At 35.2% G+C, this 27,528-nt stretch overlaps 1 protein-coding gene across 3 annotated transcripts in view; it reads right to left on the minus strand.

The window, feature by feature from the left end:
* PKN2 (protein kinase N2) overlaps positions 1 to 27,528 on the minus strand; it is a 145,739-nt gene that overhangs the window by 58,546 nt on the left and 59,665 nt on the right. For all 3 annotated transcript variants that reach the window (XM_010803303.4, XM_024988972.2, NM_001193242.1), the window contains exons 3-6: positions 16,107 to 16,261; positions 8,216 to 8,333; positions 7,729 to 7,874; positions 7,430 to 7,643 (exon numbers count right to left, since the gene is read on the minus strand). In XM_010803303.4, coding sequence (XP_010801605.1) covers positions 7,430 to 7,643; positions 7,729 to 7,874; positions 8,216 to 8,333; positions 16,107 to 16,261 — 633 coding nt within the window. The remainder of the gene's footprint in view (positions 1 to 7,429; positions 7,644 to 7,728; positions 7,875 to 8,215; positions 8,334 to 16,106; positions 16,262 to 27,528) is intronic.

Consider the following 27,528-nt stretch of genomic DNA (forward strand, 5'->3'; position numbering starts at 1 on the left):
TGTAACTTCATAGTAGGTTTTCCATATCTGTAATCCCATATGCACTAATTCAATCAAACATGGATCACCTATACCTTTAAAGTTTTTTGCTCTTTAAAGTAAAAACAAAACTAGAAGATATAGATTGGAAATGAACAACATGGCTTTGAACTGAGCAAGTCCACTTACATGTGAATTTTTTTCACTAAATACTTAACCATAGTGCTCTATGATCCACAGTTGGTTGAATCTGAAGACATGTGGGTGTTGATTGAAGTTATATACAGATTTGTGACTGCAGAGGCCTGGCATCCCTAGCCTGCGTTACTCAAGGGTCAGCAACTAATTTGGAAGAGAGTATATACTATGATCACAGATTGTATTAAGTTCAATATGCATATGTGAATCTCTAAAGTAAGTAATAAACACACACACACACATGCACAGGCATCCCAAATTTGATGAATGACATGAAACTACACATCAAGAAGCTCAAAGAATCCAAGTAGAATAAACTCAAAAGAAATCACCATTTTGAGATGCATTATAATCAAATTGTGAAAAACCAGAGACAAAAAGGGGAATCTTGAAGGCAGCAAGAGAGAAGCAAATCATTAGTTACCAAAAATCCTCAATAAGATTAAAACTTGATTCTTTATCAGATAGCATAAAAGCCAGGAGGGGCTGGGATGATATTTTTAGAATGCTGAAAGAAAAAGCCTGTCAACCAAGAATGCTATATATGCAAAACTAACCTTCAAAAAATTTTGATATTTGGCAAAACTAATACAATTATGTAAAGTTTAAAAATAAAATAAAATTAGAAAAAAAAATGAAGGAAATAAAAGATTCTAGAATAAGCAACAGTTAAGGGAGCTTATCACTAGCAGATCTTCCTAGAAGAAATACTAAAAGAAATCATCCAGATTGACATGAAAGAGAATACTAGACAGTAACTTGAAATCATAGAAAAAAAAAAATAGCATCAGTAAAACTAACTACATAGGTAAATTAAAAAGCCAGTATCACTATTAATATATTTTCAGTTTGTAACTCCATGTTTACTTTATGACTTAAAAGACACGGATAAAACAATAATTGTAATATAATATATAATACAATCTAATCAAATGGGCACACAGTGCATAAAGACATACTCTATGTCAACAAAAATATAATGATGAGGATGCACAGACGTATAGGAGCAGAGTTTTTGTGACCTACTGTTATAAACTTAGGATATTAACTGTAATCATTAGAGTAACCACTAAGAATAATTTTAAAATATACAGAAAAGAAGTCAAGGAAAGAATAAAATAAAGGTAAACTAGAAAAATTCAATCAAACATAAAAGAAAGCAAAAGAATTCAGAAAAAAAGATGAAGATTTATAGAAAACAAATAGGAAAATGGTAGAAGTAAGCCTTTTTGTTCCATAATAATGAATTTCGCTGGTTTATTTCCCTGGTTCTTAAGAGGGATCTTCTAAACCCTTGTCAGTTCCCTAGCAATAGCAGTATCTTTGTTATTCATGGTGGACTCCTCAGACCACATGTGAGTTTATGCTAACAAAATGACTCACAGTAGGCCTGTGCACAGTTCCAGAATGGGGGCTGGCTATAACACAAAGACCAACTATATGGTTAGAGGGCTCATGTTTTGACCCACATATCAGTCAGAACTATGGTCTTTTGGAAAAGGTCAGGGTCTAGAGACTGATTTCAATCAAGTGGCCAATGATTCAATCACTCGCTCCTATGTATTAGGTTGGTCAAGAAGTTCCTTTGGTTTTTTATCAGTAAAAATAAAAGACACATTTTTCATTTTCACCAAGAACTTCACTCAACAATATATTCACTGTTTTGTTTTACCACCTTGTGCCAATTTTCAGTCCAACTTCATAATTCCATCTTTCCAAAATTTTTTTATCTTTTAAAGAACTGTTCCAGATGTCTTTTACAGTCTTCTAGGGAATTGAATTTTTTTTCCATTAAGAGAATTTTGTAAAGACTGAAGTAAATGGACATCTGAAGGTGCAATGTCTGGGGAATAAGGCAGATGAATCAGAACTTCCCAGCCAAGCTGTAACAGTTTTTGCCTGGTCATCAAAGACATATGTGGTCTTAGGCTATCCTGATGGAAGATAATGCATTTTCTTTTGACTAATTCTGGATGCTTGTCATTGAGTGCTTCCTTCAGTTGGTCTAACTGAGAGCAGTACTTGATGGAATTAAATGTTTGGTTTTCTGGAAAGAGTTTAATCCTACCATTTATACAATATTATCTTCTTATGAGGAAGACTGGCCTCTGGTGTGGTTAGTGGTGGTTCATTTCACTTGTTCCATGATCTCTTCCATTCTGTATTATTGTACAGTATCCACTTTTCATTGCCCATCACAATTTGTTTTAAAAACAGAACGTTTTTGTTACATTTAAGTAGAGAATTGCATGCAGAAATATAGACCAGAAGGCTTACTTTACGTGGAACCCAAACACCAAAGTGATTAAAATAAGTAAACTGGTGGAAATTATTTTCAGTGCTTGATTTGGATATTTTGAGTATGTCGGCTGTCTCCTGCATAGTATACTATTGACTGATCTCAATGTCTTGATTGATTGCTATTAACTTCAACTGGTCTACCCCACCATGTAGCATCATCCAGTGAGAAATCTCCCGCACAAAATTTATCAAACCACTTCTGACACATTCCATCAGTTACAGCACCTTCTCCATACACTGCACAAATTTTTTTTCTTTTTTGTGTTTCAGTTGTTATTTTTACCTTTCTTGAAATAATAAAGCATAACACGCTAAAATGTTACTTCTTTCCTGCCCCCTTCAATATTAAAATGGCTACACAAAAATTCATTAATTTTGATAAGTTTTTAAAAAATGCATGCTGATATGACAGCTGTCACAATACAATCCAACAAAATTTTTTCCAATGAAGTTAAAGACAATTAAGTACTACTAGAGCCAACTTATGGAAAAAAACGAACAAACCCTTTCGCCAACCCACTAATAAAGCCACAATAAAAATTCTGAATAGTCAGAGCTATTACTGGCTAAAAACAGAAATTGATGTTCTGTGAGGGTGATGCATATTGACAGCAGGGAAACTGCCAGATCTCTCCCTATTGTCTCTTCTTTGGTTTTAATTTGTAGCCTTTATAATAAAATTTTACTTATAAACATAGAGCTTTTCTGAGTTCTGTGACTTGTTCCATGGAATTACTTTGTCTGAGGTGGTAGTAGGAACCCCTAAATTTGTAGCCAGTTGGTCAGAAGTGTGAGTGGTTGGGGAAACCCCAAGCTTGCAGCTTGTGTCTGAAGTGAAGGCAGTCTTGTGGGGGACTGTGCCATAAACCTATGAAATTTGACCTAACTCTGGGTAGTCAGCATCAGAATTGCACTGCACCTTATCAGTAATTATCTTAAACATATATGGATTAAACTGTTCAAAATAAAGGCAGAGACTGAGAATGGATTAAAATAAACAAACCCAAACCGTGACAAAATTATATGCTGTCTAAAAAAGACTCATTTTAGAACCAAAGACATATATCAATTGAAAGAGGAAGAACAGAAAGATACTCAGTGTAAACAGTAACCAAAAGAGAGCTAGAATGGCTACACTAACATCAGATAGACTACTTTATTTTTTTTTTTTTTTCTGTTAGTTTTTTTATTTATATATTTTTTTTATTTTTTATTTTTTTTTAAACTTTACATAATTGTATTAGTTTTGCCAAATATCAAAATGAATCCGCCACAGGTATACATGTGTTCCCCATCCCGAACCCTCCTCCCTCCTCCCTCCCCATACCATCCCACTGGGCCGTCCCAGTGCACCAGCCCCAAGCATCCAGCATCATGCATCGAATCTGGACTGGCAACTCGTTTCCTACATGATATTTTACATGTTTCATTGCCATTCTCCCAAATCTTCCCACCCTCTCCCTCTCCCACAGAGTCCATAAGACTGTTCTATACATCAGTGTCTCTTTTGCTGTCTCGTACACCGGGTTATTGTTACCATCTTTCTAAATTCCATATATATGCGTTAGTATACTGTATTTATGTTTTTCCTTCTGGCTTACTTCACTCTGTATAATAGGCTCCAGTTTCATCCACCTCATTAGAACTGATTCAAATGTATTCTTTTTAATGGCTGAGTAATACTCCATTGTGTATATGTACCACAGCTTTCTTATCCATTCATCTGCTGATGGACATCTAGGTTGCTTCCATGTCTTGGCTATTATAAACAGTGCTGCGATGAACATTGGGGTACACGTGTCTCTTTCCCTTCTGGTTTTCTCAGTGTGTATGCCCAGCAGTGGGATTGCTGGATCATAAGGCAGTTCTATTTCCAGTTTTTTAAGGAATCTCCACACTGTTCTCCATAGTGGCTGTACTAGTTTGCATTCCCACCAACAGTGTAAGAGGGTTCCCTTTTCTCCACACCCTCTCCAGCATTTATTATTTGTAGACTTTTGGATCGCAGCCATTTTGACTGGTGTGAAATGGTACCTCATAGTGGTTTTGATTTGCATTTCTCTGATAATGAGTGATGTTGAGCATCTTTTCATGTGTTTGTTAGCCATCTGTATGTCTTTTTTGGAGAAATGTCTATTTAGTTCTTTGGCCCATTTTTTGATTGGGTCGTTTATTTTTCTGGAGTTGAGCTGTAGGAGTTGCTTGTATATTTTTGAGATTAGTTGTTTGTCGGTTGCTTCATTTGCTATTATTTTCTCCCATTCTGAAGGCTGTCTTTTCACCTTGCTAATAGTTTCCTTTGATGTGCAGAAGCTTTTAAGGTTAATTAGGTCCCATTTGTTTATTTTTGCTTTTATTTCCATTATTCTGGGAGGTGGGTCATAGAGGATCCTGCTGTGATATATGTCGGAGAGTGTTTTGCCTATGTTCTCCTCTAGGAGTTTTATAGTTTCTGGTCTTACGTTTAGATCTTTAATCCATTTTGAGTTTATTTTTGTGTATGGTGTTAGAAAGTGGTCCAGTTTCATTCTTTTACAAGTGGTTGACCAGATTTCCCAGCACCACTTGTTGAAGAGATTGAGAGATAGACTACTTTAAATCCAAAATTGTTACAGTAGAAAAAGGATATTACATTTTGATAAAATAGTCAATCCATTTAGAAGATAAAAAATTATAAACATATGCACTGAACAACAGAGCCTGAGAACATATGAACCAAAAACTTATATAACTGAAAGGAAAAAACAAGCAAATCTACAAAAATAGTTGGAGACTTTGCTACCACTACCACACTTTCAAAAATGAAGCTAAGATGGCAGTAATTTTTTTAAAAAAAGGAAAAATCCAGTAAATTCCCCACAAATGAACCTTCAAGTTGAGAACTTTCCAAGATGTGAACATGTGTTCATGTCCAGTCATGCTTATATAAGTTAGCTCACGCGTTTGGGGTATACCGTCATGTGTATGCATCCTCTACAAGTGACTGTGATTTTTCTGTACCCGTATTGTATAGAGTGGCTTCCCAGGTGGCACTAGTGGTAAAGAATCTGCCTGCCAATGTAGGAAACACAGGAGATGTGGGTTCGATCCCTGGGTTGGGAAGATTCCCTGGAGGAGGGAACGGCAAACCACTCCAGTATTCTTGCCTGGAGAATCTCATGGACAGAGGAACCTGGCGGGCTACAGTCCATAGGGTCACAAAGAGCTGGACACGACTGAAGTGACTTAGCATGCACACACTATATAGAGTACAGTAGCACAATATCATTATTTTAAGCTAAATCTGCAAGAGGATGACTTCACTGAACTTGTTGTTCCATATAAGGAGCTTACTAATGAAGACCTATTGGAATTGGAGGCCCAGAGAAAGGACAAACAGAGATAGGAGGAAGAAGAAGTAACTGAAGAACCGAAGAGACTCATGCTGCAGGAAATGGCAAGGGGATTTTCTTTATGTGAGGAGGCACTATTAGTTTTTGAGGCCAGGACTTGAACATAGAACAGTACATGAAAGGTTGCAACAACCATTCAGAATGCAATCCTGTGCTATGGTGTCATCTATGAGGAGAAAAGACAAGAGCTACTAACCAGACACTGGCTTGGCCAGAGGAGCCTGACAGGCTACAGCTGATGGGGCTGCAAAGATTTGCACATGACTGAGAGGCTGAGCATAAACAAACATCACTGAATCATTTTTTCCAGGAGCTAGATAGAACTGAATCCAGCAAAGAACCAGAACCTGTGCCATCAACATGAGGCGTGAGTGAAATAGCAGCTTGCCTTCCATCTCCTATTGCTGACAATCTTCAACTCTACCATCTCACACCCCCTTTCCCTTCTCCACTCAGTAACTTCTCTTGCCTGTTCACTTGATGCCAGTCCCTGTATGCCAGCTGTTGTACTGTACGACTGTACTTCTCAAGGTACTGTAAGATTAAAAATGTTTTGTTTTTTATGTATTATTTGTGTGAAAAGCATTATAAACCTATTACAGTACAGCATTATACAACTGACTGTGTTTGGTAACCTAGGCTAACTTTGTTAGACTTATAAACAATTGGACTTATGAACATGTTTGTATCTAGGAGACTTACTGTAACAAGTGTTGTTGAGGAGAATGCAGAGAAATGGGAACCCTCATGCTTTGCTGTTGGAAATGTAAAATGATGAAGTCCCTATGGAAAATAGTTTGATGGTCCCTCAAAAATATAAGCATAAGATTTCCATATGACCTGGTAATTATACATCTAGGTATATTCTAAAAATAACTGAAAATAGGTGTTCAAACAAAAACCTGCAAACAAAAATTCACAGAAACACTATTCACAGTAGTCAAAAGGTGGAAATAACCCAAATGTCCATCAATTAATGAACAGATAAATAAAACCAGACATATACCTGTACAACAGAATATTTAGCTATAAAAAGGAATGTAGTATTGATATATGTCTTAAAAAGAATGAACCTTGAAAACAGTACAGAAAAATGAAAGAAATCAGACAAAGAAAGCCACAAATTATAAAATTCTATTTATAGGAAACATCTATAATAGACAAATTTATAGAAACAGAAAATCAACTTTGACTGCTAGGGGTTGAGGGGAAAGGGGGAATTGGGAATGACTACTTAATGGGTCCTGGGTTTCCCTATGCAGTGATGAAAATATCCCAGAACCAGAAACCGGTTAGAGTTGTACAATTAGTGTGGGTATACTAAATGCCTATGAATTCTGATTATTTTAAAATATTATTAAATATTATTAACCATTATCTGGTTATTATTAAAATGTTATTAACCATTATTTTTAAATGGTTAAAATAATAAATTCTGTTCTATCTCACCACAATACTTAAAAATTGTATAAACACATTTTTATTCATTATTATTAAATCAGAACCAAATATAGACTAAAAACGCATGAAAAAAAATCAGGAAGATATATGCTACATACCTGTTAGTGCTGCTGGTTTGGACAGGGTACTATATTGGTTTTGGGTAGATATCATACTTTGACGTGGACTTAGTGTTGGTGATGCAACAAGTGAAAGCTCCTCAATAATAATACTGCTTTTGGGATGATTCTTGGGAAGTTCATTTAATCTCTGCTCTAATGAATACTTCAAAAGGTCCAACTTCTGACTTGATTCATTAAATCTTGCTTGAGCCTTACAAAGGGAAAAGATAACATTATCATTTAAATAATTATATTCTTTGAGTATTTATTAAGCTAAAATTTTTATTTAAAATTACCTCTGAAAGTGCTTTTCTGTCTGTCACTTTTCCTGAGCCAAGTAATTTCATTACATTCTTTGCACCTTCTGCTACTGCAAACTCTATCCTAAAATGATGCCTTAATTCTTCCATTCGAAGTTCAAGAGGACTTATGACAGGTTTGGCTAAAGAAGGGGAAAAAGAAAACTTAATTGAACCATTTATTTGACTTTCTAATACATAGTAACTAAAACTCAAGAAAAAGAAAGTAATCCTTATTCTAAAAGAAAAGTTAGTACTTAAAAATCAATAAACATTGAAGTAAATAAACACTTAACAGACACAATGTTAAAATACACAATCTTTTATTTTTGCCACCCAAACTCAAAGATAAAAACTCAAGATAAAAAACAGTATGCCTCTTTCCTCCCTAATTCTGAACCACCACTTCTTTCCTATATAAAATTAATTTAGTACTATATATGCCCATAATGGTAAGAAATGACAATTTTATCTGTTCCATCACCATTATCAAAAGCCAATTCATTGGTCTGGACTGCTTGAAGAATCTGCATTCGTATCACTTCTATTTTTGTCTTGCTGTCTTGGAGCAGTTGCTGAGCTGTGCCATGGAGTTTCCGATCCTATGAAAAGTAAGTTTGAAAAGGTAAGCAGAAACACAGACAAATAAAACATTTTTATAACTTCTAAGTAACATCAAATGATATCAGCAAGTGAAAAACAAAGATCAAAAGAATATATTTCTGAGTACTATAATATATATACTTGTAGATATATTTACTTTCAAAAACTATCAAACTGATCGGATGGAAAATAAGAAAAACAATTCCATTAGTTAAAAGCTAGGGAGTTAGTTTTACTGAATAAACTTCTGTTATATGTCTCAAGACTTCAAGAAAGGGCCTGAATTAAGTGAAATAATGTCCTTCTTCTCATTCAAGTTCCGGTAACACTGAATCACAAAAAACTTACCATTTTAGGAACTGTGGTATGCAAAATAACAATCCACATAAAGATGTCCATGCGGCAATCCGCCAAACTTTGTGAATTTGTTACCTTATATGTCAAAGGGGAATTAAGATAGCAGATAGAACTGAGGCTGTCAATCACCCAATCTTAAAATACAGAGTCAGATGGGCCCAATGTAATCACAAGGGTCCTTAAATGTAGAAAAGGAAGGCAGAAGAGGAGGTCATGTGAGAAGAACAGGAGCCACTGTTTTCGGCTTCAAAGACAGAGGAATAGGGCCATGAGCCAAGGAACATGGCAGCCTCCAGAAGCTAAAAAGGGCAAGGAAACAAACTTTCTCCTACATACTCCAGAATGTGAAATCCATTTCCAATTTCTCAATTATAAAACTATAACATAATAAAGTTGAGTTGTTTTAAGCCAATGAATTTGTTAACTGATTACAGCAGCCACAGTAACCAATATAGGGTTTCTTTTTTTTTTTTTAAGTCATGAGACAAGTAACAGAAGTTAATGCCATCTCCTAGTTAGTTATATTAGCTGTCAAAGTCTAGTATGCTTCAATCTACAAGAAAAAAAAAAGGAATGATAAATACAACTAAGCATCAAGTTAGAAAGCACTCAATCATAGGAAAGACCAATTTTTTCATATTGTTTACACATCTCTACTAAGGCAGTCTGTATTAATTTGAAAATACTAGAAGCTAAGAGACAAGCATCAGATGTGCAGCATCATTTCAATAAATCAAACACACACAATATATCATGACACTGAATAAAGGGGAGAATGGAGATATTTATGATGGGAGAGACAATATATATAAGGAAAAAAAAGTGAAGTGAAAAATGTATCATGTTAAACACCGAACTAGGTTAACATGCATTGAAGGCAAAAGCAATTAGCAAATACATGAATTTTTCTTTCATTTCTCTCCTATTCCTACAGTTAATAATTTAGGAACGAGCATCTGGTCATACTTTGTTGTTTATTAAATAAAATATTCAGATTTCACATTAAGGAGCTGGGCTTAAATAGTTTACTAAGTCCTTTAAATATTCATTTACATGAAATGTGTGTGTGTATCTGTGCATGCATGCACGTGCACACACACACTATACTTTTTTAAAACTATGCTTTACCATTAAGGACATTAGTTTGAATCTAATTGCTGTCTATGACTCATTATATATGCTTTTATGAATATACATATTAATCTTCCAAGTTTAAAATGAAAAAAAACTTTAAAATTTCCTTCTGTTATCCAGGAGGAAAATCAGACTAAAGATTCAAAATAACTTTTCTATTTCTTTGAGACCAGATTAAAATAATAGAAATATTAATACTTCAAAACTTCTAATTTAATGGGATATATAGCTTTCCTAAAGAAATCATGTAAATAGGAATACCATTCTCTACAATAGAGAGCTGCTGTAAGCATTAGATAAAACTAAAATTATATTGCCTAGCATGATTGCCATTAAAACGTTGTCTTTTAGAGGAATAAAAACAATGATTAATTATATTATTTTAATGAAGTTCTAATGTAAAAGTATAAATATTAAGTAAAGTGTTTTTAAAATACTAGGCTTTTCAAATAAGCTATTCCTCTTATTACTTTTATCACTATCTGTAAACAGTAGTTCTGTCATTTACTTCTTTAGAAATACTCTTCTTAACTATTTTAATTTAACACACAAAGACAAGTATTTGTATTTCATTTTACAAGGTAAATGATTTTTCCACATGGACTTCTGAAAGATCTGCACAGATGCTAAAGTGTGAAAAAGGTTTTTAAAGGTGATATTGGATGTTACCTATCACAGGCAATTGACAGTTACTGAATGTCAGTCTAATGCTTTCCAGCATTCAATGAATTTTTACTATCAGTTGTATTTTCTCAGGCATTCAATGGACTTATTTATTGAGCACCTAATACATTCAAGGCAAGAGAAAAGCTAGATCCAAAGCATAAGACTTGGTTTATACATTACAAAAATATTGATTTTTATCCTAAGATTATGAGAAAAATTTTATATAAATAGGTTGAACCATAAGAACATGCCAATATCTGACTGATTTTAACTAAACAAATAGCAATTTCATTTGGTTCAACCTAACAGACCACATGGTACTAGTTGTAAGAATCTGCCTGCCAATGCAGAAGATGCAAGAGATGTGAGTTTGATTCCTGTGTCAGGAAGATCCCCTGGAGAAGGAAATGAAATGGCAACCTGTTCCAGTATTCTTCCCTGGAGAATCTCATGAACAGAGGAGCCTGGCGGGCTACAGTCCATGGGGCTGCAAAGAGTCAGACGTGACTGAGCACACAGCCTAACAGACTAGATAAAATAGTTGACTATTAGTAATTAGCATTCCGCATTCTACAAAGGACTCTCAAGAGTCTTCTCCAACACCACAGTTCAAAAGCATCTATTCTTTGGCACTCAGCTTTCTTTATAGTCCAACTCTCACATCCATACATGACCACTGGAAAAACCATAGCCTTCAACAGACGAACTTCTGTTGACAAAAGTAATGTCTCTGTTTTTTAATATGCTGTCTAGCTTGGTCATAACTTTCCTTCCAAGGAATAAGTGTCTTTTTATTTCATGGCTGCAATCACCATCTGCAGTGATTTTGGAGCCCCCCCAAAATAAAGTCTGCCACTGTTTCCACTGTTTCTCCATCTATTTGCTGTCAAGTGATGGGACCAGATGCCATGATCTTAGTTTTCCAAATTTTGAGCTTTAAGCCAGCTTTTTCACTCTCCTCTTTCACTTTCATCAAGAGGCTCTTTATTTCCTCTTCACTTTCTGCCATAAGGGTGGTGTCATCTGCATATCTGAGGTGACTGATATTTCTCCTGGGAATCTTGATTGCAGCTTGTGCTTCACCCAACACAGCGTTTCTCATGATGTACTCTGCATAGAAGTTAAATAAGCAGGGTGACATTATACAGCCTTGATGTACTCCTTTTCCTATTCGGAATCAGTCTGTTGTTCCATGTCCAGTTCTAACTGAGGCTTCCTGACCTGCATACAGGTTTCTCAAGAGGCAGGTCAGGTGGTCTGGTATTCCCATCTCTTGAAGAATTTTCCAGTTTGTGGTGATCCACACAGTTGAAGGCTTTGGCAGAGTCAATAAAGCAGAAATAGATGTTTTTCTGGAACCATCTTGCTTTTTTGATGATCCAGTGGATGTTGGCAATTTGATCTCTGGTTCCTCTGCCTTTTCTAAAACCAGCTTGAACATCTGTAATTCACAATTCATGTACTGTTGAAGCCTAGCTTGGAGAATTTTGAGCATTATTTTACTAGTGTGTGAGATGAGTGCAATTGTGCAGTAGTTTGAACCTTCTTTGGCACTGCCTTTCTTTGGGATTCTAATGAAAACTGACCTTTTCCAGTCCTGTGGCCACTGCTGAGTTTTCCAAATTTGCTGGCATATTGAGTGCAGCACTTTCAAAGCATCATCTTTTAGGATTTGAAATAGTTCAACTGGAATTCCATTACCTCCACTAGCTTTGTTTGCAGTGATGCTTCCTAAGGCCCACTTGACTTCGCATTCCAGGATGTCTGGCTCTAGGTGAGTGATCATACCATCATGATTACCTGGGTCGTGAAGATCTTTTTGTATAGTTCTGTGTATTCTTGCCACCTCTTCTTAATATCTTCTGCTTCTGTTAGGTCCATACCATTTCTGTCCTTTTTTGCATGAAATGTTCCCTTGGTATATATAAGACTGGAATATGTGAACTTTATTTTTATTTTTTACTGAAGGATAATTGCTTTACAGAATTTTGTTGGTTTCTGCCAAGCAACATGAATCTGCCATAGGTATACACATGTCCCCTCCCTCTCGAACCTCTCTCCCCATCCCACCCCTCTAGGTTATTACAGAGCCCCTGTTTGAGTTTCCTGAGTCATACAAATTCCCACTGGCTATCTGTTTTAAAAGACTGGGAAAGGAAGGCCTAGATAGATGGCCAGGTACTTTCAATGATGAAAGAGAATGAAAAAACGTAGAGGCATTTTTTTTCAAAAGTGGTAGAGGCTAGAAATAATCCAATATATTAATGAACACCTTGGTCTGTCATCTGAATATAAGAATAGGGAACATTTCTTCAACATGTCTTATCAAGCCCTCAGAAATTATTCTGAAAATCAATGTACTATTTAAGAGCCATGAATTTGCATTTTAATGTTGAAAATAAAGAAATTGTGTATTACTTCAGGTAGAGGTGATGCAGTGAAAGGGATAAAGAGAGGCAGGGGGTGCTATTTTACATAGGATAGTAATGAAGAACTTTTCGAAGTGGTACCATATGAGCACAGATTGTAATGAAGTGAGAAAGCCATGAAAGTACTTAGGAGAAGAGCTATCTAGGCAGAGACAGTAAATGCAAAGGCTCTGAGGTAAGTGTGCTTGGTATGTCCAAAAGACAGTAAAGCCGCCAGTATGGCTAGAGTGTAATGAGAGCGAATGAGAGAGTTTTAGAAGATAAGGTAGGAAGGTAGCCAGGGGTAAATCATGTATGAACTTGCAGATCACAGTAAGAACTCTTTTGTAAGATTTTGTTCTAAAATTACTAGAAAGTCCCTGCAGGGTTTTTAATAAGCATGTGAAAATATCTGACTTACCTTTCAAAAGGACAACTCAGGCTCTAACATGCACAGGGGTAAAAACTGTATCACAGAATCAAATAAGCAAAATTCTGAAGGGGACTATCTACTGCCTAATTGAATTAGTCATACCTATCCCTAAATCTGCTCCTCATTAAGAAATACCTATTTTTGTGAAGGATACTACCATTTATCAGTCTGTTCATATAACCAATCTAAGAATTATCTTTGATTCTTCCTTCTTCCTCATATCCAGACAGTACATAATATTTATTCTACCAAAACTGCTTGACTCTGTCTTTTTCTTTTTTTTACTGGTGCTGTAAGAGGCTTTAAGCATGTTTAACCTGAACTACTACAAAAGCTTCCTTAAACTTGCTGTCTGTAGACTTGACCCTCTCATTAATTTTTCAAGTCTGAGGAAGATGGATGTGAACTATCTAAATTTTAAATCTGAACACATATTTTCTTTGCTAAAAGTCTTTTAGCGGCTCCACACATCTTATAAGATAGAATTTCAACTGCTTAATTTTGTACAAAGTACTTATAATCTGGTTTGTCTTTATGCTAGCTACACCTCTCACTATACCTCATTGCTTAAAGTTCTTTCAGTGGGGGAAAAGGAAAAAAGAAAAAGTCTTATTGTGCCTTTCTGGAGATTCAGATATTTCCCCATTAGTTCATGGCTTTTCATCGAGAATAACTGCTAGAACTGATGACTATTACTATTAGAACCAAATCTAGACAAGAATAACTCACAGACCTATCTCAAAGACTATAATGGCTGTTGATATGCTCTGGATATTGAACTTGACCCCTTCTCAAATTAATGAATCTAATCAAAAATAAAAGGCTAATTAAAAACAAATGGAAATTACCCATTTGTTTTATCAGATTCTATTCACAGGCCTCTTTATTTTTCAACCTGTGGTTATTATAAGTTATGTTTTCCTTTTAATACATCCATAAATCTATTAAATTTGGGAAAGGGAGGGTGTTGCTTACAGACCACTTTGAGAGTACGGCGAAACCTGTGGCACTCTTATTCATCCTCTTATTCATCTTATGTATCAGAATATGGGGATTCTCTGGTGGCTCAGTGGTAAAGAATCCACCTGCCAATGCAGGAGATGCAGATTCAATCCCTGGGTCAGGATGATCCCCTGAAGAAGGAAATGGCAACCCACTGCAGTATCTTTGCCTGGAAAATCCCATGGAGATAGGAGCCTGGCAGGCTACAATTTTCTTATAACTTCAAGGATTCATCAATCTCTTAATCTAATCCATCAACCCTAGGTTAAAAGTTTACTCCAGAATGTTTTCATTTCAAAACACTCAGCATAATATGGTGCATTCACAGTTTCAAGAACACCATATTTGCTTTTTAAAAAGGAAGCCCCAAATAACATTTGATACAAGTGGGAAAAAAACAAAAACAAAAACCCAAACTAATGATCAATACTAAAAATAATAACACAGAAAAATCAACTCTACTACCCCATAATAAAAGTTCAAAGTTAGTGAAGTAGTATACTATTAAGTATTAAATCATGTAAATAATATATCAAGTAGGAACAATACATTTCTCTAAAAATAATTTTAAAATTATTTTGAAATATGGCACATAATGAAACTAATTTTCACACTTAAGCTTAAAAAAATCTTATTTATAAACACACACACACACACACACACACACACACACACACACACACAGGTAAGGTACATGTCTCCAAGCAAAGACGCCCACTGTCCCCTTCTCTTCCCCCAATTTTAAATTCCTGCTAAACTTAAAAAAAAAAAAAAAAATTCCTACTCACTTTTATTCTGAAATTATGAAATCTCTATTAAAATATGGAAGAAACTAATTCACAGAGACAAAAATCTTTAAAATAAATAAGCTGAAAGTAAAAGGGTGGATTTTATGATAAATCCACCTTTCTAAAACTTTTTGAAAATTATAAAACTATAAAACCTTAGATTGGAAAGGACCTTCATGTTAAACTGGTTTGGTTGTTCCTAACATTTTCTCTTTCACATTACATCTCAGAAAAAGGACACACTCCCATTAATAACAAGTGCTCCCTATAACACTAGTTTTCAATTAGGAGTAACATGTCCATACCAGATGCCCTAAAGCACCCAAAGATGAGTCCAATCATTAACAATAGAATGTTTTCTCTTTTCATTTGTTCTTTCTTAAAGATCTGTATGTAGTGATGGAAAACTCATTATAGCTTAAATCTTTTTAAATAAATTTTGTTTTATTAACAGAACAACTATAGATTTACAGAAAAGTTGCAGTTTTCTGTGGACAGTTCCTCTGCACCCTTTACTCGGACAATTCTACTTAAAAAAGTTGTACTGATTGATTTTGGTAGAAATGAGCAATTTAGAAAGTATTACTTTAGAAATCTTTAGTTTCCAACTTGTTTTATTGTCAATACTTATAAATTTGGAGGTTAAAGAGATTTCAGAAATCCTAATATAGTGCTTAAACAGTAAAATTATGAAAAGCAAAAAATGCAAGAAATGTAGTACTCAACAAACCATGAAAAGGATACTTGTTTACAGTATAAGAGCTTAAACAAGAAGAGTATCACTTCATTCACATCGACTGTGAACATTCACATCAGATAAATTTTTTATACCTTTGTACCCTGTCCACAAATGACTGTGAAAGTGCCACAAATTCTGATTCTGGGTTTCAAATAAATTTTATCAGGTAGGCTAAATCACACATGGGGAAATCTGTGAATAACAAGAATCAACTGTATACGCCTACATTTATTTACTGTACTTACCTTTGAGGATCCATTCGAATACATCTGTATCATGTTCTCTGCACCTTGTTTTACTTTAAGTTCTATATCCAATTGTTTTTGTAAGGCCATCAACCTATTATTGCTGGTGGAACAACGAGAGTCACTACTGGGAGTATCTGGAGTCCGTGGGCAATCTGTAAGTCAAACAGCACATTAAAAATTACTTACTAGGATGAATTGCTGCTTAAAATTGCAAGTTAATATTTTCAAAGAATAAAGAATTATAATGTTTGAGATAAGCTTAAAGTCATTTAAATAGAATCTCCTTATGCTTACAGATAATATGAGAATTTATTATATGGGCTTCCCTGGTGGCTCAGAGGGTAAAGCGTCTGCCTGCAATGCAGGAGACCTGGGTTTGATTGATCCCTGGCTCAGGAAGATCCCCTGGAGAAGGAAATGGCAACCCACTCCAGTAATCTTGCCTGGAAAATCCTATGGACAGAGAAGCCTGGTAGACTACAGTCCATGGGATCGCAAAGAGTTGGACACGACTGAGCAACTTTACTTTCACGCTTACAGATAACATGAGAATTTAAGTCAGGAAAATATTCAAGTGGAGTTGTAGGACCACCTGCCAAGGATACTATAGAAGTGACTATCCTGAGTCTGAAGCTGAGTTTAATCACTGTTCAAAGTTTTACTAGCACAATTACTTTATAATTAAATCATTTTGACTAATCTGTTCAACAATTAAACTAAATTCCCTACTTATTACCTGATTAGTTAAAATATAAAGCATTCTCAAACAAACTCTACTAAAATAATTACTTATAAACAGGACTAAGGGTACTTCAAATATCATACTAGCATTAATTAAGTAATAATCTAAGTGTATGCATAAAGCCTTCACATTTTATTTTCAACTATGATGGTAGGGGGTGTAGGAAGACCAAAAATTTAAGTCCACTGCTTTTCATAAAGCATACCATGGTACTTTTATTTGGAAACAAAAACAAAAACTTCAAATACAACATTCTAATTATTCTTGATAATCCATTATTGTTGAAACACATCTAATAATTTGACCACATATCTAAAATTCCTCATATTGAAGTTCACTATTTTGTGTTTTATCCACACCAAGTTAATGAACTTACAAAAATACAGATACTATGTTATATACTGATACAAAATAATACCATTTTATAATTTATATAGCTACTTTACAAGGTGTAAGTCCTGATCTAAGGACTTTCTTGACTCACTAGGCCTCATAAACCACCCTGTAACAAGTATTATATCTATATTACAGAAAAAAAACTACAGCACAGGGAAGTTAAGAAACTTGCCCAAGGTCATACAGCTAGTAAGTCAGTTCTGTTCCAAAGTCTAGCTTAATAATTGCTGTGCTATGCTACCTTTTAGCTGTTTGTAAGTCCTGTAAACAAGTGTCCTAGACTCTGTGTGTATACTTACATATTTAACAGTATAATTTATACACACAAATGTGTATACATGCATATTAATTCTTTAAGAAAAACAACCATTTGAGACAGATATTAGGCACGCTTTACACATCAGGAAATAGGTAGAGTCAGAGTTATTAACTAGGATTGAAATTCATGAATGGTTTTTATTGTTACTAAATTCTCATATTACAAATGAACTGCTCCGAAAGTTGATTTTTTTAATAAGTGACATACACTTAAAACCACTATAAAAGGTAGATAATTTTTCAGGCACACAAAAGAACTATTAAACATATTTCACAGAATGTTTGTTCACCCCCAAAATTCATATGTTGAACCTCTAATGTGAGAGAACTTGGGAGGTGAGGCTTTCAGGAGTAATGAGGTCATAAGGGTAGTCTCCCTTAGTTACGTAAGGATATGGTGAAAAGATGTCTACAAATGAGGAAGAGGGCCATCATTGTAACTCCATGTTGGCACCTTAATCTTGGAGTTCTCAGCCTCCAGAACCATGAGAAACAAATTTCTAGTTTATGGTATTTTGTTTAAAAACCATAGTCTATGGTATTTTGTTTAAATTCTTTAAACAAAAAGAATTTAAAACAATTAAAATTTTGTTTAAATTCTTTTTTTAATTGCTAAGAAGTAGTTCCTTTAATTATTATTATATTTTTATTTACTATTTATTTTGGCTTCATTGGGTGTTTATTGCTGCACAAGGGCTTCTCTAGCTGCAGTGTGTGGGCTCAGGAGTTGCAGCTCACAGGCTTAGTTGTGGTATGTGTAATCTTAGTTCCCTGGCCAGGGATCAAACCCAGGCCCCCCTTCATTTGTAGTGTGGAGTGTTATCCACTAGACCACTGGGAAGTCCCTATGGTATTTTGTTAAAGTAGCCTAGATTAAGACATAACTATACACACAAACACACCCCCCCACACACACTTCAGAGGTTGTGCCTAGGTCTGAATCTCAGTTTGGGCCCTGAGATTTAGTACAAACCATGAGATATGGGATAAATTATCTAATAGCTCTGTGCTTCATTCATATTTCTCATCTGTTAAATAGTGAATATGACCTCTGCCCCACAGAATTATTGTGACTAAATGTTATGTGTAAAGAGCTTAGAAAAGGGCAGGGTGCATAGTAAATCCAATAAACATTAACTAGAACTAGTCAGTGTACAAGTGTTTGCTGAATACATAAATCAAATGCACGTTACAGTAATGACTAAAAAGTATATTCAGATTTATGAACAATTACGTTTTCTCCTCCATTTCCCTTTTTTTAAAACATAACTGATATAAGACTCTTGGGAAAAAAATTATAAAAAATCTGGTACATAAAGTTAATTTCTAGTAAGCACATTTTTAAAAAGAACTGGAATGAAATCAGAGTTAAAAGGTCCTCATTAGAGACATGTATGGAAATGTATTACTTATAAAATATTTGATGGTGTTTAGCCTACAGTGAGAAAGAGAAATGATTTTTGCCTAAACATTTAAAAAATTATGAAAGAAGCTGTCCTTTCACAATCTTCTCTTAGGGTAGAGAGTTAGAAACAATGGGTAAAGGTAGCGATAGCAAAACTTTTATCACAGAAAAAGAGAAATTCCTTATATTTTGAGTTATCTAAAAATTAAATGGTTTACCTTAAAAATGTAATAAAATCCCTTGTCTCTGGAAGCATTTACATAGAAACTAGATTATAAACTATTAAAAATACTAAATAAGAAATTCTCGCACATTTAAAGCATGTTGTCCACAACACTGAAATAGCCATTCATTCTATCAGTTGGTCAATTTGTAATATTATAATGTCTAATACTGTTTCCACGGAAAATTACATCTTGAGTTTTAAAAGAATTTTAAGAACATAAGAAATAACACACTGGAGGACTTCCCTGACAGTTCAATGGTTGAGAATCCACTTATCAATCAATGCAAAGGACACAGGTTCGATCCCTGTTCCGGGAAGATTCCACATGCCACAGGGAAAATAAGCCCTGTGTGCCACAACTACTGAACCTGTGCTCCACAACAAGAAGACCATACACCAAGACAAAGAGTAGCTAGCCCTCACTTGCCCCAACTATAGAAAGCCCGTAACCAACAACAAAGACCCAGCACAGCCAATAAACAAATAAAATTTAAAAAAACAAAGAACACAATGGTTAAAGTCTGGGCTCTTGAGGTCAGAATGTCTGAGTTAAAACCCTGTGACTGTTACTTATTGGTGTAATCTTAATCAGATACTTAATATCTGTGTTATAATTATCTAACCACAAATTGGGTGTTACTGTGAAGATAAATCCTGAATAGTGCTTAGGCTAAAACGTAGGGCTCAATAAAATTACGTGTCAGGGCTCAGTTAAGCAGCCGATATTTCTGCCATCTAATCTCCAAAGGAACTCACAAATTTTGTAATATAACCTCATTTTACAAATAAAAAAGCATACTCAGAGAGACTAAGTAATTTGCAAAAGTCACAAGTATACATAAGCCAATCAGAAATTCAACTTTAGAAATGTCTTATTTTATAAAGCCCACTTTTTACTCATTTAGAGGTTAGAAAAACACTGTGCTGTATTCTTTAGATTTTAGCTGTTTTCTCTTTCAACCTGCTACTTTCTCTAGTTTATTTGTTTAAAATTTTTTTTAACTTTTATACAATTTTTAAAGGTTACTTTTCATTTACAGTTATTACAAAATATTTGTAATTACTAGCATTGTATTATATATCCTTGAGTTTATCTTACACTCAATAGTTTGTACCTCATTCTCCCACACCTACACTGCCCTCCCCCAACTTTCCTCTCCTCTCTGGTAACCACTAGCTTGTTCTCTGTTAGCAACAACTTTGCTTATTTTATGTTATATTCATTTGTCATACTTTCTAAATTCCACATATAAGCAGTATCATATAGTATTTATCTTTCTGACTTATTTCACTTGGCACAATGTCCTCCAAGTCCATCCATGTGACTACAATGGCAAAATTGTTCTTTTTATGGCTGAGTAGTATTCCATTATATATATACACACACACACACACACACACACACACACACATATACACACCACAGCTTCTTTATCATCAGAGAATGGACACTTAAGTCGTTTCCATACTTTGGCTATTATAAACAATGCTGCTATGAACATTGGGGTGCATGCATTTTTTTTGAATTCGTGGTTTGGGTTTTTTTTGGATATATACCCAGGAGTGCAATTACTGAGTCATATTATTTCTGAGAAATCTCCATACTTTTTTCCACAGTGGTTCCACCAATTTACATTCCCATCAACAGTGTACAAGGATTCCCTTTTCTCCATCTCCTTGCAGACATTTGTTTTTTTATAGGCTTTTTGATGATAGCCATTCTGACAGATGTGAGGCAATACCTCTTTGTGGTTTTGATTTGCATTCCTCTGATGATTAGCAATAATGAGTATCTTTTCATGTGCCTGTTGGCCATCTGCATTTCTTCTTTGGCTAAGTGTCTATTCATTTCTTTGGGCTATTTTAAAATTTTTTTAAAAGCATTGAGCTGTATGAGCTGTTTACGTATGTTGGGTATTAATCCTTTATTAGTTGTATCATTTGAAAACATTTTCTCCCATTCAATACATTTTTTGTTTTATCAATGGTTTCCTCTGCTGTGCAAAAGCTTTTTAGTTAGATCTCATCTGTTTATTTTTGCTTTTATTTCCTTTACTTTACAAGAGGGTTCCAAAAAATAATCGCCATGATTTATGTCAAAGAGTGTTCTGCCTGTTTTCTTGTTGGAAGTTTAACATTTTTGGATTTAAATAGGCCTTTAATCCATTCGGAATTTATTTTTGTACATGACGATAGACAATGTTCTAATTTCATTCTTTTATATGCAGCTGTCCAGTTTCTCCAGCACCACTTGCTGAAGAGACTGTCTTTTCTCCATTGTATATTCTTGCCTCCTTTGTCATAGATTAATTGACCATAAGAATATGGGTTTATTTCTGGGCTTTCTAGCCTATTCCCTTGATTTTTTGCCAGTACCATACTGCTTTGATAACTGTAGCTTTGCAGTATAGTCTGAAGTCAAGGAGCTTGATTTCTACAGCTCTGTTCTTTGTCAAGATTGTTTTGGCTATTCAGGGACTTTTGTGTTTCTATATAAATTCTAAAATTGTTTTAGTTCTGTGAAAAATGTTATTGGTATTTTGATAAGAGATTGCACTGATCTGTAGATTACCTTGAGTAATATGGTCATTTTAACAATAGTGATTCTTCCAATCCAAGAACAGGGTTTATCTTTATATCTGTGTCATCTTTAATTTCTTTCATCAGAATCTTATAGTTTTTGGAATTACAGGTCTTTTGCCTCCTTAGTTATTCTTTTTGATACAATGGTAAATGGGACTGTTTCCTTAATTTATCTTTCTGATTGTTCATTGTGAATGTATAGAAATGCAATAGATCTCTGTATATTAATTGTATATCCTGCAAATTTACTGAATTCATTGATAAGCATTTTTAGGTGGCATCTTTAGGATTTCCTATGTATAGCACAATGTCATCTGGAAACAGTGACAGTTTTACTTCTTCCTTTCCAATTTGGACTCCTTTTTTTTTTCTCCCTCTGATTGCTGTGGCTAGGATCCCAGGGACGGTGGAGCCTAGTGGGCTGCCATCTATGAGGATGCACAGAGTCGGACACGACTGAAGCGACTTAGCAGCAGCAGCAGCAGGACTTCCTAAATGATGTTAAATAAAAGCGGTGAGAATCTTGACTTATTTCTGATCTTGGAGGAAGTGCTTTCTACTTTTCACCACTGAGTATGATGTTAGCTCTGGGACTGCCATATATAGCCTTTACTATGTTTAAGTATGTTCTCTCTATACTCATTTTCTGGAGAATTTTTATCATAAAAGGATGTTGAATTTTATTAAAAGTCTTTTCTGCTTCCATTGAGATGATCATACAGTTTTTTTCTCCAATTTGTTAATGTTGTGTATCACACTGATTGACTTGTGAATACTGAAAAACCCTTGCTTCCCTAGGCTAAATCCCACTTGATCGTTGTGTATGATTCTTTTAATGTATTGCTGGATTTGGTTTGCTAGTATTTTATTGAGGATTTTAGTGTCTATATTCATCAGTGATATTGGCCTGTAACTGTTTTTTTGTGTGTGTGATAGCTTTGGAAAACATTCTAGGAAATTATAATTCCACAAAAATAACTCTAGAAGAGATAACAGTTATAAAAAAAATCACAGTGCTACAAAACACCTCAAATAAATTAGCTAGCAAATATTTGAAGTCTTTAAGTACCTGACAAGGTAGGTTGACTAACTTAATACTCCATGTGTAATCTCCTTCTTTCATGCTTAAAATAAGAGGCAGCTTAAGGGGAATATAAAAACAAAAAAGCAAGATTTCTCAGACTTACTTGCACTTGGGGGCTAGGGAGGAGGCAGTGCATTCATGATGCATGTGACAGAATTCCAGGACAGATATAAGTAGACATTTGTACCTTTGTGCTTCTGAGAATGGTTTTGCTTTTCTGAACAAAAGTACTTATTGGGTTCTCATCATCCTAATAAAGGAAAGCTTGGATTTTAATAAGAGTTCAAGAAAAGGCCTAAGGACTCTTACAAAGTAGTCAGATCAGGAAAAACATGATTAAAGACAGGAACCTCAAAGTTGTCATCCATAACAGCTGAATTTATTGACTTGCCTTTGGCTTGGGGTGACTAGGGGGAAGGGAAATAGATATTCTTTAAAAAACAAAAAACAAAATTCCTATTGCTCTCATACAGGTTTGACACAGGAAACCATACTATCTATGCAACCCTGCCAAAACTAAGCATTGATTTTAATTGGCTTCAGATTAATGCTTTCAGGCATCTTACAGAAACAAATTCAAATCCTTTTTGAAAGAAGGCACTTTAAATCCAGGCACTAAAATAATTCCCACAGGTAAAGTTCCAGTGAAAATGTACAACAATTAGAAATCACAAAGTACAGGCAGAAAAAGAAATTCACCACGAGTGAGGAAAAAACTAGGAGTAGCATAGCAAAGATTTCATTTGTTGTCATTATGTTGCACAAAATGTGAAAAAGTATATTTTATAGGTAAAGTTAAATTAAAAACGTATCAAAAGAATGACTAAAGCAAGAGACTGTCAAAGATTAACAAAACTAAGCATAAATTGTAGTAGTAAAAATATATATATATATATATATGTATATAGATAGATGGACAGCAGAATTAGAAATATAATATACGTGGTCAAGAGCAAACTGGACACGCAGAAAGAAATTATTACAGAAATGAGCAAAGACTTGAAGAAATTACTATTCGTCTAGTTAGAGCAACAAAATGAAAGAGAAGAGAGAATAGAGGAGGAGCAATATTGGAGAGGGGCTAAGCACTTCTCACAATCAATGAAACACACAAATCTCAGATTCAGGAACCCAACAAATCCCAAGCAGATCAAATGAAAGGAAACCTATACCATTATACAGAACACTGTAGACAAATAGCTTGTTAAAAACATCTAGGGAGAAAGGGCAGAATATCAGCACAGTTTAAGTATTAGACTGGTAGCTGCCTATTCAACTACAGGGCAATCCAGAAGACATAAAATAATAGTTTACAGCTATTGATAGCAATTAAATTCCAACCTAGAATGATATACCAGAGAAAATATCTTTCTAAAGTCTATACCTTTAAGAAGAAAAAGAAACAAAATGAAGGAAGGTCTGAGAAGCATGAGGAAATGATGTACAAAGAAAATAAATGTAAACCAACAATGACTATATAAAATAACAATTAATCTAATTTATGGAATTGAAGATACAATGATAGAACTAGAATATGAACGATGACAGCACATAAGTGGAGTTAAGTAGACTGAAATTATTCTAAATTTCTTATATGGTATGGAAAGAAGGTATACCACTAAGAGTCTAGTTGACAAAGAGAAACCACCCTAGATATTTCGAACAAAGGGAATTTAACACAGGGAAATGGTTACATCATAAATATTCAGGTATTGTGCAAAGGACTTGAGAAAAAAATTCCTTTTCTCAGACAGCTTAGAAGATACAGTCTATAAACGTACATAAAGGGGTATGCGTGTCCATTTCTAAATAGTATATGTGTGCATACATTAACATTTTCAAGTATACTGAAGAATTCAAAGAATTGTGTAGTGAGCACCCATATTCCCACCACCTAGATTCTACCAATACACACACACATACAAACACACAAACACCCCAAACACTTGTGAAGAAAGATTAAAAAAAAAGAGAGAGAGAAAGCAAATATAAATGGTAGGAGGAGATGGGAAAATTAGATTTAGGAGGAACAGCGTCAGAATTGAAGTAAGAGACAGAGCCCAGATTATATGAAGGGTATCTCTGTAATGCTACAAATTTGTACTCTATTCTGTAAAGAATGGAAAGTCATTGAGAGATTTAAAGCAAGAAAGTAACAGGATCAAAACTGAATACTAAGTAAAAATTACTGGTAGCACTGTTTAGGTTGGATTAAACCTGAACTTGGAGGCTTTAGCAGTGAGGATTGAGAATACAAATTCGAGACCTGTGTCACAGGTAGAATCTACAGGCTTGGTGAAATGACTTACACTGAAGCCTGAAAGTAAAAAAGAGAGAAAGAAATCTATAGTAAATGTCAGATTTCATTTATAGATTATGGGGCCCATGCCATTAACAAGGCAGAAAACAAAAGGGAAAGATTTAGAGGCAGTGTTCCAGAAAAGAAGAGTTCAACTTTAAACATGACAAAAGGCAAACTCAGTAGGATAATACCTATATTCAGGTAATTATCCAAAAGGTAATAAGGCTATAAATTCTCAGATGAAGCCCAGAAAATCCATCTTGGTTTGAAATACCACTCTAGAAGTCAGCAGAAAATACGACATGGTTAAAAGCTCCTTGTTGCTGTTCAGCTGCCAAATGGCGTCCAACTCTTTGCAACCCCATGGACAGCAGCACACTAGGCCACTCTGTCCACCACTATCTCCCTGAGTTTGCTCAAACTCATGTCCATTGAGTCAGTGATGCCATCCAACATCATCATCCTCTGTCACACCCTTCTCCTCTTGCCGTCAATTTTTCCAGGCATCAGGGTCTTTTCCAATGAGTCAGTTCTTTGCATCATGTGGCCAAAGTATTTGAGCTTCAGCTTCAGCATCAGTCCTTCCAATGGGTATATTCAGGGTTGATTTCTTTTAGGATTGACTGGTTTGCTTTCCTTGCTGTCCAAGGACTCTCAAGAGTCTTCTCCAGCACCACAGTTCAATTCTTCAGCACTCAGTCTTCTTTACGGTCCAATTCTTACATCCATACTTGACTGCTGGAAAAACCGTTGCTTTGACTATATGGGTCTTTGTCAGCAAAGCGACATCTCTGCTTTTTAAAACAGTCTAGGTTTGACATACCTATTCTTCCAAGGAGCAAGCGTCTTTTAATTTCATGGCTGCAGTCACCATCTGCAGTGATTTTGGAGCCCAAGAAAAAAATGTCTGTCACTTTTTCCATTGTTTCCCCATCTATTTGCCATGAAGTGATGGGACTGGAGGCCATGATCTTAGTTTTCTGAATGTTGAGTTTTAAGCCAACTTTTTCACTCTCCTCTTTCACTTTCATCAAGAGGTTCCTTAGTTCCTCTTCCCTTTCTGCCATTAAAGTGGTATCATCTGCATATCTGAGGTTGTTGATATTTCTCCAGCAATTGTGATTCTAGCTTGTGATTCATCTAGCCCAGCATTTCGGATGATGTACTCTGCATATAAGTTAAATAAGCAGGGTGACATTAATACAGCCTTGACGTACTCCTTGCCCAATTTTGAACCAGTCCATTGTTCCATGTCCAGTTCTAACTGTTGCTTCTTGTCCTGTATACAGGTTTCTCAGGAGGCAGGTAAGGTGGTCTACTATCCCCATCTCCTGAAGAATATTCCAGTTTGTTGTGATCCACACATTCAAAGGCTTTAGCTTAGTCAATGAACCAGAAGTATATGTTTTTTCCAATTCTCTAATTATTCGTGTTATTCTCCTTAGGGATAACATTTTCCAAGGGCAGAAAGATGAGTAAAAATGGAATTTGCTAGTAGTTTCCCCAACAATGTGCAGAGCAACAGATATACTGTTTCTGGTGCTTTTAGTATTTTCTCTAAATCCACAACTGAGCGGTTGGCTTTCAAAATGAGTTAAGAGTTCTAGAACACAGGAGCAGTCCTCATCCATAGAAGACTTCTAACTAAGGCTCAGCCTTAAACTGTTTCCTTGATTTTCTTGGAGGTTAGTATTGTAACTGAATCTTTACTTCCCAGCCTCAGGAAAGTTTCCTCAGATTTTACTTACATGCCAATACAGGTTTCATGTTCAGATTCAGAAAAGCTTAAATGTCTCATGGACTTTCCTGGTGGCTCAGTGGTAAAGAATTGGCCTGCAATGCAAGAGACACAGATTCGATCTCCGGGTTGGGAAGATCCCCCAGGAGAAGGAAATGGCAACCCACTCCAATATTATTGCCTGGGAAATCCCATGGACAGAGGAGCCTGGCAAGCTACAGTCCATGGGGTTGCAGAGTTGGACATGACTTAGTTACTAAAGAACAACAATTAAATGCCTCATACTTGACCTTTTCTTAGGCTATTAAAACCCCTGTTCACCAAACACCATAGAAAGAGCATAAATAGTCTGTATTTTCTCTGTTTTATGAATGAGAAACAAGGCCTGGAGAGACTGTACCACTACAAGTGGTATACAACCACATAAATACATGATGGCCCAGCCGGGATGAGACCTTGGATTATATAAACTATGGTCTTCACACCTAGCTGACTCCCAATGCTCAATATTCATAATGTTGTCTTGTATAGCCAGGATGTCTGTTTAGGGAACAAAACTATTTAATTTTTTTTAAATAAGAGGAAATATAATTGAATATAATTGAAGTAAATCTAGCCAAATCTA

The sequence above is a fragment of the Bos taurus genome, chromosome 3 (genome assembly GCF_002263795.3).
Source record: "Bos taurus isolate L1 Dominette 01449 registration number 42190680 breed Hereford chromosome 3, ARS-UCD2.0, whole genome shotgun sequence".
Classification (NCBI taxonomy): Eukaryota; Metazoa; Chordata; class Mammalia; order Artiodactyla; family Bovidae; genus Bos; species Bos taurus.